The sequence below is a fragment of the Dioscorea cayenensis genome, chromosome 20 (genome assembly GCF_009730915.1).
Source record: "Dioscorea cayenensis subsp. rotundata cultivar TDr96_F1 chromosome 20, TDr96_F1_v2_PseudoChromosome.rev07_lg8_w22 25.fasta, whole genome shotgun sequence".
NCBI lineage: Eukaryota > Viridiplantae > Streptophyta > Magnoliopsida > Dioscoreales > Dioscoreaceae > Dioscorea > Dioscorea cayenensis.
Genome location: NC_052490.1, coordinates 10,223,356 through 10,236,649, shown reverse-complemented (window position 1 = coordinate 10,236,649; position 13,294 = coordinate 10,223,356). Strand labels below are relative to the sequence as shown.

The following is a 13,294-nucleotide window of genomic DNA, read 5'->3' as shown; positions in this document are numbered from 1 at the left end:
GATGGTTTCCTTTCTAATGGATACAAGATTAATGGATCCAATACATGTGTCTATAGCAAGTTCAATGGTAACCAAGGTGTGATTATTTGCTTCTATGTAAATAATATGTTGATTTTTAGTATGGACTTGAAACAAGTTGAAGATACCAATGAATTTTTGTCAAAAAGGTCTAAAACGATAGTTATAGAAGAGGCAAATGTCATCCAAAAATTTAAAGATTGTTAGAGATTGAGAAAGCTCCATACTTTCTCAATCTCATTACATTGAAAAATACCAAAAAAATTCAATAATTATAATTGTGTCCCTGCCTTTACTCCACTAAACATATGCACATTGACCTTAGACGTAGCTATGTTAGAGATTTGATCTCTATAGGTAATTATAATTGCTTTTGTATATTCAAGTCAAAATTTAGTTGGTCCTTTGATGAAAGGATTACAGTAGGACCTAATTGAAAGATGTCAAAAGGGATGGGGCTTAAGTCAATTCATTCTCATCACTAGTGAGGGGAGCTCAATTCAATGCTTAATATAATGTGAAGTTTTATGTTCAATAATATAAAGTACCTCATAAGAAGTGATAGAATCACTATGACAATATTGCTCCATCCCAAATTGGTAATAGTGCTTGGAATTTTCCTTGACATTTATGGTGACCAAAAGCTCTTAACATGCTATTAATGAACTTTAGCCATGAGTGCCAATTGACAGGGGTACTCTTGATGGGTCCTACTTATGTGAGTGCCTATTTTGAGAAAAGAAGAATAGGAAAAAATCATGTGAAAGATTCATTCCTTCATATGAATGTATGGTTCAAAAACTGGTATGTCATCTCATTTATTATATTGCAATAGCATCCACTATATAATGGTTCAAGTTGCAAGCCATTTTGTTTTGCAATCTATTTTTATTGTTGTTTGTGGTGCTATACTTTGTAGGTCATTTTTAATGTTGAAAATTGTGGGAGATTGTTATGATATTTTTAATATTGAAAATGGTGCAGTGTTAGAAATTGCATAAAACTGCTCAGTTTTTTTGTCTTAAAATCAATTTTGAATTATTTGAAGAAATTGTAACAATTAGAATGCATGCTAATGTATCTAAAAGGCTTTTATAACATTCAAAAACATCAAATTTAATATAAATAGAAGTCATTAAGTGCTGAAACAAGAGAAAACACTAAAAAAATATAATGCAAAATTTCCTTTCTCCAATTGCCACAATAAGCACTCCCTTCTTTCTATGATTATTACTTTGTTGTCTGCAATATTGTAAAGGAATTTTTTTCATATCCTAAAGACTTAGCATTTACCTTTAGCAAAAATTATGAATGGCTAGTGATTTCGTTAAGGAAAGTAATTGCACACCTAAAATCAAAAGTATGAGAATGTCTTTTTGTTTGCTTTAGTTTTCATTATGTTCCTCCAACATATTATTAAAGTTTAATTTATTTTATTGTTTTACTATTTATCCAGACTTTTTACCAATCTTATCAAACATCACTGAAATATGCAAGCTAATTGCAAGAGGCACAAATATAACCCAATGTTATTTTAAATAAAGAGATTTACAAAAGACTAAATTTAGACGACACTTTTGTTGCAAGATTGAGCAATAAACATTGTTCCAATATATCACCTACCTGGCTTCCACTAGTGTGACTGACATATCATAACTAGAACTAGGGTTAGCTTTGCTTGAAGATGATTCCAACCCTGGTTCTTTGGGATTTGGTAACGGTGTGTTGTTGCCACTCAATATAAAAAGCACAGAAGACATGAAAGGCCTAACCTCTGGGTGGTTTTGCACACACAGAAGACCCACTTTGATGCATCTCATGACTTCATTCATAGAATAATAGCTGCCCATTGATTCATCAACCAATTGCCAGCTAATGCCCTCCTTCCATAAAGTCCATACCTGAAATACCAATGGACAATTTATTGCATCATCATTAATATTGGACAGATTAATAGACCAACTAAATATTTATTATTAATACTTGCATGATCGAAAAGGTTGGTATGAGGTACAGCTAAGTACACCCCTCTGTTTTTCTTGCCAGTGATGATTTCCAGCACTATAACCCCAAAACTAAAGACATCAGACTTTTGAGAGAAGATCCCATCCATTGCATACTCTGGAGACATGTATTCACTGCATGAAAACATGTTCCGTATTGAACAATTGATACTCTGTATTAACAGTGTTAATTACAAGAAGAAGTTTTAGTTAGAATTATACTTACAATGTTCCAACAACTTTCATGGTATTACCCACTGCCTCATCTGCACAGAAAATTCTTGCCATCCCAAAGTCCGAAGTCTTAGGATTCATCGCCTCATCAAGAAGGATACTGCTTGCTTTGAGGTCTCTATGGATAATCCTTAATCTAGAGTCTTGATGTAGATATAAAACTCCCCTAGCAATTCCCATAATAATTTTGAAATGTGTTTGCCAATCGAGCACTTGATCTTTTGATTTTTCTGAGAACCATGTAATGTTATATATATATATATATATATGATGAGTTTAGTTTGTAAACAGAAGTAACTCTCCTACGTATATATGTAAGCACATACCAAAAAGAAAGTTATCCAAGCTTTTGTTGGGCATATACTCATAAATCAGGATTCTTTCCTCTCCTTCAATGCAGCAGGAAAGAAGCCGAACAAGATACCGTTGTTGAAGTTTGGTAATTAACAAAACCTCATTCTTAAACTCAACCATTCCTTGTACTGACGTTTTAGCTAGTCTCTTTACTGCTATTTCTTGTCCATTCCCAAGCTTCCCCTGTTCAGCATTCAATATAGAGAGATGTTAAGTATATCTTAATAAATATCCATGTTAGATTCATTGAGGAAATTAAAATGTATGATAATAAGAGATCACCTTAAAAACAGGTCCAAAGCCACCCTCCCCAAGCTTATTAGCAACAGAGAAGTTATCTGTTGCAAATGCAACAGTGTTCAAGTCAACAAGAGGTAGCTCAAGATCACTCCCTCTAGAGTGCTCCAGGTCATTTCCAGAAACAAACCCTTGGTTGCTGCTGTCATGGAAGGATGTGTTGATCTCTTCCACAGCTGTAAATTAATTAGCAGTCTAATATTAAGCTGTTCAAATTTCAAAATACTATAGTTAAAGAGCTTGTAATATATTAATGTCACCTCTTGTTTTTCATCCCTTCCTTAGCCATATAAGACTGCCAACATAAGCAAGGATTAGCATAAAAAACGCGAGGATTGTTACCAAGATATTTATCCATTTCTTGATTTTGCGAGCTATGATTGGCGATTAACCTACAATATATTCACATAATCATTAATCAACAAGATAAATTTGGTAACCATTAGTTGGCATATGATGTGTTATATTATTTTCCATAAAAAAAATGGTCCCAGTAATTAAATCAATGAGGTGCGTCAATGTAAACATGTTGTAATCAAATTGATCAATTCATTCATTTTAATAATCCGAGTAGGCAGTCGTATGTATCATAGTCGACCCATAATACATATTCTGATCTCCAATAAATGAGTGGAGGTGAAATTAAATGACTGAGCATCAATGTGAACATGTGGCAACCAAATTGATCGTTTCATTCCTTCTGATAATCGGAGTAGTGTCGTATATGGCATATTTGATCCAAAATATTCTACTCTCCACATGTTCGCCAACCTTTGCCGTTTCTTACCGATGGAACGTGTCTCAAGAAAAAGAAAAAAGAAAGAAAAACCCACATGGTTGACTTAAAGTAGCAACCTGTTAGTTTCTATTTCCCAAAAATTAAACTAGCAAGTAGCTACTATAAGGCAATAATGCATTCATCATGCATGCATGCATGATGAATTTACGCAGAATTATCAGTATATGCACTAATAATAAATAAATAAATAAATAAAAACAAAACAAACTTAGATCGATAGTTGCAAGACGTACGTAGAGATCTTGCCCATTGGCATCATTGGTTAACACCTTAAGATCAGTAAGTTCATTCGTCCAAATTATACATCCACTCCCACCATTACACACATCTACCAGTGCATAAGCAGTGCACCAACAATTACTCAAGCACTTAACCTTACACTCATCCAAGCTCAAACTCATGTCCACTGTTGCGTTTGAAGTATCTGCTAGCTTCAAATTAGAAATAGGAAGGAACTGTTGGAGAAGAAAGTTCTGTCAATGTTCGGTGACCAAAAAGATATATTATATAGAGAAGAAGAGAAACTTAGAAGAACTAGAGGAGCACTCGTTTTCAGAGAGGATTTTCTAGCTCACACCTCCACTGGGCCAGCACTAACATCATTAAGTATCAAAATATTTGAAAGGCACTACATCATCACGTTAGAGTTCCAAGACACCAAAAAAAGTAGCCTTTTAGACCTTAACCTAGTACAAAAGCAATCCTAGGATACATGACAGGACAAAAGAGATCTTGTCTCCATTCTTCCATTAGCTGTCATAAAGGTGAGGGGACCATAATAAAGTGGTCAGGCTGTGTGGAGAGATCAGACATCCATTGGTTCTTGGCTGTAGTCAACTGAGTCTTGTGCTTTCTTTTCCATAGTTGACAAGTCAACACCACCTTGTACTGATATTTGCAAGCATTTCTCAACAGGAACACATATGTCCCATTCTTACAATCTAAATTTGCTTTTCGAACGCATCCTTCAGTTGCATCCATGTACATCCACTAGTCCGGCGACTTAGGCTTGAACCCCTGGATGTAGTCACATATTGGAGTTATTTGGGTTGCATGTGGCAAACGGACCACATGGTGGCAGGTAGTCATATTGATCCATTGGAGCATACCAAATGATGTTCCACAATCCACTGCCTTCAACCCATAATGATCTCTGCAATGCACTCAGCAAGCTTCAACAATACGGAAGGGATGGTGGTGAAATAGTAGCTGATCTCTTTCTTGTTGTTGATGAAGCTGAAGTTGAACCCAGTGTACCGGAGTCCGTTCCATGGCCCTGCGCGGTACATCTTCTTTGAACCTGAACAGAGGACTTGCTGCGGATCGCCATGGATGTCCAACATAACGTAGTACTGAGAAAGAGATTGATCTGATTCGCTGGTCCATGCTGTTAAAGTTCGGTTCAGTTGGTGTGAAGAAACTATAAATTGATTTTTGGATTTGCTTGGGGTGAAGAAACCTAGAGCGAAGCGGCCATCAGCTAAGACTAGGGTCTCGTTGTAAGCGAGTGGTTGAGTTGGTGTTATTGTGTCACTCGCGCTAATGGCTTGAGAGAAGTAAAAGAAACAGAGAATGCTTAGCAAGTCAAACATTCCAGTGGATTGAGTACTTTTTTATTTTGGCAGCTCCCAAGTACAAGACAAGCTTGGTATTCATAAGGATATGGTTTGGCAGCTCTCTTATTGTACATGTCCGCGGATGGCTAGATGACTATGTCAAACAATTGATCAGCTTTCTTCTTTCTACTCAGTATTTGAAAAAATAAAATAAAATAAAAAAAAATTAACGTCATGAGGGATCACTAATGAATATTATTTAGCTAAATATTATGATGTTACTTATCATCAGTCCAATCAACCTATTTAAAGTCTTCTCAATTAGCAATATGCAATTCTGAACTCTTCTCAAATCTCATTCTAGTTTTTATTACATGGTGTAATATCCTAAATAGTTGGTGTACTTATGTGACTATAGTTTTTTAGTTCCTTCACTCTAATTTTATCTAATTTTACCCTTTTACTTTTACAAACAATTGAGTCAATTAAGTCCACTGGGCTAATGCGAGCTATGTTTAAAATTTCTTTTGCCTAAAGTGGCATTTTTAATTAAATAATTATTTAAAAAATAATAAAAAAATTTCAGTGGAATAGGAATTTTCGAATGCATTTCGCTTTGTTACATTAGGATTAATCTGAATCTGAATCTAGTTCCATCCAAATTGAATCTCTTGTAAGGATTAGTGGCAGGACTGCCAATATAATCAGGGATGAATTTAATATCCAGGAGAAGAAGAGAAGGCTCCAAAGCTCACATCTTTCAAAGTTCGGAGGTAAGAGACAAACAAGGAGAGCCTCCCAAAGGGAGTGGCAACTGGATAAAAAAAGCTAAACTCCATTCTACTCCACTTCTAGAGTGAAAGGCTCTATGAATGGGGAAACCCTGAAGGAGAGATCACACCACACTGGTTTGAAAAGCTAAGCTATTGGAAGAGATGGTAAGCGAGGAGCATCCTCGATCATGGTGTCGTAGAAAGATTGAAGCACGATGATAAACTTCTTTAGACCTTCCCGATCAAACACTACTGCACATTGATGGGCGCCAACGGCCTCTCTAAGCTTATGCTGAATACTCCATTGTTCAATAACATTATTCTGCTGGAGATGCCGTTGTTTATTCTTAAGGATGACATCAATGACCATTATCTCAGCTAGTGGCCTCCCCATCCTCGTCCCCGCCAAAGATGGGGACGGGGAATCCCCGTCTCCAAGCCCCCACGGGGAAGAAAAATCCTCCCATCCCCATCCTCGCGGGAATCCCACAGGGATACGCCATGCTAATGCATCTATTTATTCTTACTTTTTTTAAAAAAATTATTTAATAACAATACACCCATGAGAAACATAAAAATCATTCCACATGAAGCTCCACAAAATGGTATAACAAAAATTTACTGAAAAGAAAAAAAAAATCTCTAAATGTTTATCAATATAGAGCATATATATATATATATATATATATATATATATTAAGGAATAATAATTGTATTTATATATATATATATATATATATATATAAAGGGAAAGGATTAATTACGAAATTTATTTTTTTCCGAGGGCATTTGTGAAATATTTTAAGAAATTCTTATTTAAAAAAAATTATTAATTTTAAGAATTATAATTGTAAAAATACAATAAATTATAATAAATTAACAGAGGACAGGGATCCTAGTGTTGTGGGGAGAGCACTCCTCGTCCCCGCCCGATTTAAGGAAACAGGGACAAATTGATCCCCATCCCCGCCCCCGTGGGAAAAGAATCGGGGAATCCCCATCCCCAACAAGTCGGATCCCTACGGGGATTGGGGATTCCCCTCCCCACTACCACCCCTGATCTCAGCTTTACTCCTTCGCCATTTCTTCATCTTCTCGAGCTCCACCGATTACCCGCTGAGTTACAGAATGGACCAATCCTCTTGCCTTAGAGCACTCAGTGCGAATGAAGACGACAATGAAGGTAGAGAATAGAGAATTCTTGTCCCATTTAATAATTTATTATTATTTTTTTTATAATAGTTCAATAAAATAATTCCACTTTAGCTGATACAAATGGAAAATGTAACTCCCATTACCTATATGGACTTAACTGACCCAATTGAAAAAGTAGAAGAACGAAACTGTACCAAATTAGAGTGGATGGACCAAAAGGGGATAATAACATAAGTACAAAGACTATTTAGGGTGTCACAAATTTTTATATTTACTAAGACTGGTACCTATTTTTCACACGTAAGATCTTTAGGCTCTTGCTGATCAAGAGAAGCTTTTTTTAAAAATAATATACATAAGTTGATAAACCATAAATTCATTGAAAAAAATACAAAGAGGTTCCAAAGGGATGAAAGTGAGAGAAACATACAAGCAAAGCAGTCTCCATCCAAAGTTAAGACAAATAGAGTGTTTATTATACTCAATGGGGATAAAAATGGAAAGAATAAGAATAAGAATGGAAATGTAAATGGGAATAAGGGATGAGGGAATAGTAATGGCGAAAAAATGTGTTTGGATGGAAGCATTCAAAATTAGGAAAAAAAGAAAAAAATTAAAGGAAGAAATGTGACAAAATTACCTTCATTGTCATTGACATATAAATAGTGAGATATATTTAATAATAAATAAACTACTTCATTTAAAAAATATTTTGAATAGCATTATTCACTTTAATTAGTATAGTTAAATATTTAAATTATATAATTCATGTTTTGGTTACTATTTCACTTTAATTATTATTTTTAAGTATTTCATTTAGATAATTCAATAAATTAAGTACTAAAATTAAATAATTCATCTTAATAATTTAAATATTTAATTACTACACATACTTAAATATTTAATTCTGATAATTAAATATTTAATTTTTTTTTAAAAATAAAATACAGGTAAAAAAAAATTTCTCACCAAGGGAATGACCGAGAGGAAGGCTTGTTCTCCTTACATAGGAGAACATAGGTATACATTTGTGTTGGGGAATAATTCTCCCTCCACCCATTAGGGGAAAGGAAGATCATTCCCCCTATGAGGGGGGAAAGGGAGGGGCGAAGGGGAGGAGGACTATTCCCCCATCCAAACAGTCCCTAAATTGGTCCTCCCTATCATGGGGCATTTCTTGTTGGGTGGATGTGAATATTCCTCTACAGTGAAACCAAGCTAACAAGAGAGTTGGAGTTATTAACTTGACTCTCTTAGTTGAGTTAACTATATTCAACAAAGAGATTAATAAAAAAATAAATATCAAAAATCAATTTTTAAGTAACCACACAATGATTATTACAGTTATGTACCAACCCAAGCACGGTGTGTTTTTAATTAGAATGCTGAGGGTAGATGACTAGGGTAAAAAAAATAATGATTATTGAAAACATTTCCCATTCTTTAAACTAGAGATTCCACATAATGATTATTACAGTTATGTGCCTGTAACACCTACCATACACCCGTACTCTCCAGTGTATAAAAAAAATCATACACTTACTCTTACCCGCAGGGTACAGGTATACCCGCTGGTACCCGCTTACCTGTTGTTCAAATTACCTAATTGAATAATAATAATAAAAAAATAATAATAAATTAAAAAAAAAAATTATAATAATAATAATAATAATCCTCCATTACAATACAATGCTTGAACACATGTCTATAAATTCAAAATTATATATTGATACATATTTGTTTATCTTAAATCATATAATCAGATAAAAATTATATGCAACAAATTCATTTATATAAAATAACAAGTTGATTGATTTTAACTGACATCTATTTAGGACTCAACGGCAACTCTACGTTTATTGCTTATGTTTAACTATCTTAGTTTTTGTTTTAAATTTTTTCATATATCTAGTATTTATATTTTATATAGTTTCAAATTTTATAAATGCCTAGTGAGATTTTGAATTGAAGTGCAATTATAAATTAAGTAATTCTCAGTAAGTTTTTAAATTAATTGATAATTTATATATCTAATTGATTTCTTAATAGTATCTTATTTTTTATGATGTTCTTATAATTTATAGAATAAATTATTATGACATTATTTTTTATATTAGTTTTATAATGTTTAATTTTTTTAATTTAACTATGATTCTTAATATGTATCCAAAATTTTGATAATATTATGCCCTATCAGATATAAATATAAAAATTAAATAAAACTCAAAATAATATATTAAGAGAAAATTTAAATTATTATTTTCAAATTGATCACCATGAAAATAGATTTTTGGTAAATTACTAAATTGTGGGTAAATATTTAGCATAATAAAAAAAATTATATATGTATATATAAATGAGGGTAAAGGTATGGGTAAGGATACTGGTAGGGTGGGGACATACCCTTACCCAACCAGTACAAGCTCAAAAAATAACGGGTAATACCTGTACCCGTACCCGGTCAAAGAGGCTATTATCTTCTTTGACTGGGTTCACATTGAAAATGTTGTGCATTCAATTTTTCTTAATTCTATGATGATATGGACATCTCCTATGATTGTACTCATGAAAATCTTGGTTAGATCTTGTGTTTTTGTGGTATAGGAATGCCGGTCAAGCGAGTTTTATCAAAGTGGCCAAGACACAATGCGGCACCACATTGAAAATGTTGTGCATTCAATTTTTCTTAATTCTATGATGATATGGACATCTCCTATGATTGTACTCATGAAAATCTTGGTTAGATCTTGTGTTTTTGTGGTATAGGAATGCCGGTCAAGCGAGTTTTATCAAAGTGGCCAAGACACAATGCGGCACCTAGTGGAGTGCCATCCTTAGCCTTACCACAACATAGGGCACGCTACAATCTCTTTAAGTCCAAGCCTTTTGGTATTATCCAGACAATTGAACGCAATGACCTCGAAGTTCTAGTATTGGCCGAGACTGTGTCCGAATTAATCAATCATGATGGTTGGGACAGAATTTTCTCAATTAATGATCCGGCTTACCGTGAGCTCATCTTGGAGGTCCTAAGCACAATCGAATTAGTAAGACCGTCCGGGATAAGTTTCCAAGTCTTTGGGACAATGCGCACCATTAGTGACACACAATTGGGTTGTTTCTTGGGCTTGTATGATGAGGGATTCGTGAACACACCCACATTTCATCATCTTCCTACAGATTTTTCGGCCACCATGACACACACACGGTTTTGGAATATAATCTCTAGCCAGCGCACGAATGGGTCAAGGAAAGCATCTCGTCTTCACAATCCTGCGCATCGATATGTTCATGCACTCTTAAGTAGAAGTATTGGCGGCCGGGGTGATAGCACTGGGGTAATCACACGCTCCGAATTACTCATGCTATGCAGTATCATTGAGCATTACCCGATCCACCTTGGTCACCTCTTTGTTGAGATGTTTGTTCATTAGGGTACTGGGCTTAGTTGCGAGTGCAATAGAGTGAAGTGTTGAAGTGATTTTAGCACCTAGGGCTTAATTGTGGCTAGGGATCTTTCACCTGGACCGAAGGGTTAGGTCTATACATAGGAATAGGGTTTATCATTTGGAATCCCTAGAGCTCATTGCAATTCTATACGAGTGCGAGGTGTTGAGAATGTTCGATTTCTTTTCCGGGACATGTATAGAGTTAGGCATGGTTGACCTTAGATTTGGGACTATGCAATTAAGGATTTCCATGACTCACTCATGCATTAATTAGGAAGTATAATAGAGGTTTCTTGCACTTGAAAAGAATATCCTAGGTGGAACAATACCCGGGTACCCCATCTTTATTGATTGCCTTACCTTCTCCTTTACTTGTGTTCTCTTTCTTGTTGTTTTTACTCTTGAGAATTGAATCTTGTCACACATATCACTACTCATTTTTCGACATTAGTTAAGAAACAATTTAAGTGTCTTTATTCCCTACTCTCTGTGGATATGATACCCACTCATCTGGGATCATTACTTCAACACTCGTGCACTTGCGGTGTACACCCATATTCGGACGTGTCATGTTTTTGGCCCCGTTGCCGGGGAGTAGGCGTTTAGAGATACTTTGCACTTTGGTTTTCTTGGCTATTCATTTATTCATTCTATTTCATATTTCCTTATTCTATCATCATTTTGATTTTGTTTCCTTTCTTTTGGTGCAACTCCAGGTTATGACCCGAGGGAACCCCTCCATACATATTGAAGGAGATCCTGAGCTAGAAACGTACACTTATAAGAAAAGGGAAATAACCTGTGCAAGAACAATCTAATCTAGCTGATTTGGAAGTAGAAGAATCTGAAAACATGGTAGAATAGAATGAGCAGCAGCGGACATTATCCGATTATGCCAGACCTTCAGTATTGGGGACACAATCGAGCATTGTGCGTCCCCCGATTACAGCTCAGAACTTTCTTGGGCTGTGTGATATGCTGAAGATAAATGGGGTAACGGATGATGCCATGAAGTTGAGGACCTTCCCATTTTCCTTGAAAGGGGGAGCGAAGCAGTGGCTACACTCATTACTAAGAGCATCAATTACCACATGGGAGAAGATGGTAGAAGCTTTTCTTGGCCATTATTTCTGTCCCAGAAAATCTGCAAAGCTTAGTAATGAGATCTCATCCTTTGTACAATTGGAATTGGAGTCTCTATTTGAGACGTGGGAAAGGTTCAAGGAGCTCCGAAGAAAGTGCCTGCAACACGGATTCCCTGAGTGGATGATTGTTCAGACCTTTTACAATAGTTTGAATTCGGTTACAAGGCAACTCTTGGATGCGGCAGCAGGAGGGACCTTAAGTAGCAAGACTCCCGGTCAGGCCCGTCAATTAATTGAAGAAATGGGGTTAAACAGCTGGCAATAGAATGTGAGGGAGAAGAAAAAGGTGGCCGGTCTCCATGAGATAGATGAAGTGACTTCGTTGGCTGCTCAAGTGGAATCATTGAGTAGGAAGTTAGATCTTCTAACTTCGAACAGAGTAGCGCCCGTGATTACTTGCACCAGGTGTGGTGGAGGACATGCTCCCTCCGATTGCCCGATATCTATTGGTGATGCATCTTTGATTGAGAACCTCGATTTTGTAGGTAATAGCATGAGGACTCAAGGGAACCCATACAACAACACCAACAATACGGGTTGGAAGAATCATCACAATTTCTCGTGGAGCAACCAAGGTCCATGAAAGGCCATAGGGCCACCGGGTTTCCAACAACAAGGGCGAAATGTGGAAAACAAAGTTTCAGGTTGGAGACCCAAATGACCGATTTGAAAAAGGCCTTAACTAGGTTTATGCAATCGTCAAATACAAGGTTTGAATAAGTTGAGGCTATACTTCACAACCATACCGCATCCTTACATAATCCTGAAAATCAAGTGGGGCAGATTGTGAAGTCCTTATCGGAAAGGCCACATGGAAGTTTGCCGAGCAATACTGAGACCAACCCTAGAGAGCATGTGAAGGTGATCACTTTGAGAAGTGGCCGTGAGGTCGATGGTAGCAATCCGAGTGAAAAGTTAAATGAACATACAACTGAGGTTATAGAGGTTGAAGAGGGAACAAACAAAAAGAAGGAGATGGCACCTCCACCTTTCAAGCCAAGGATCCTTTATCCCTCTTGATTGAAGAATGACCAAGGGGATGAACAGTACAAGAAGTTCCTGAGTTTGTTCAAGCAACTCCAAATCAATTTCCTTTTGTTGAGGCATTGGCCCAAATGTCTAAGTATGCCAAATTCTTGAAGGAGTTGTTGACCAACAAGAGGAAGTTGGAGGAGAATGCTTCAATGATCTTAGATGCGTCTTGCTCAGTGTTTTTGCAAAAGAACATACCGAACAAGAAGAAAGACCTGGAAAGCTTCATCATTCTGTGTAATATTGGCAATCTAGGTGAAGAAATGACATTGGCAGATTCAGGGGCTAGCATCAACGTCATGATGCCATACACCTTCTTTGAAAAGCTAGGTTTGGGTGAGCCTCAACTTACTCGGATGACTTTGCAACTAGCGGACCGAACGGTACGACATCCGAGAGGTATCATCGAGGACGTGCTTGTCAAGGTGGACAAGTATATTTTTTAGGTTGACTTTGTAGTGCTAGACGTCGATGAGGAT

The 13,294-nt window shown here is 36.1% G+C and overlaps 1 protein-coding gene and 1 non-coding gene across 2 annotated transcripts in view; both read right to left on the bottom strand.

The window, feature by feature from the left end:
- The window catches only part of LOC120251303 (putative serine/threonine-protein kinase receptor), a 9,719-nt gene extending 5,033 nt beyond the window's left edge, over nucleotides 1-4,686 (bottom strand). Inside the window, exons 1-8 of the mRNA XM_039259858.1 lie at nucleotides 4,588-4,686; nucleotides 4,283-4,333; nucleotides 3,914-4,178; nucleotides 2,892-3,082; nucleotides 2,582-2,792; nucleotides 2,248-2,485; nucleotides 2,006-2,156; nucleotides 1,642-1,919 (exon numbers count right to left, since the gene is read on the bottom strand). Coding sequence (XP_039115792.1) covers nucleotides 1,642-1,919; nucleotides 2,006-2,156; nucleotides 2,248-2,485; nucleotides 2,582-2,792; nucleotides 2,892-3,082; nucleotides 3,914-4,178; nucleotides 4,283-4,333; nucleotides 4,588-4,686 — 1,484 coding nt within the window. The remainder of the gene's footprint in view (nucleotides 1-1,641; nucleotides 1,920-2,005; nucleotides 2,157-2,247; nucleotides 2,486-2,581; nucleotides 2,793-2,891; nucleotides 3,083-3,913; nucleotides 4,179-4,282; nucleotides 4,334-4,587) is intronic.
- A 7,101-nt stretch (nucleotides 4,687-11,787) lies between these two features.
- LOC120252183 lies at nucleotides 11,788-11,894 on the bottom strand. Its single transcript, XR_005533726.1, has one exon. It is a non-coding gene; the product is annotated as a small nucleolar RNA R71 (small nucleolar RNA).
- Nucleotides 11,895-13,294: the final 1,400 nt, after the last annotated feature.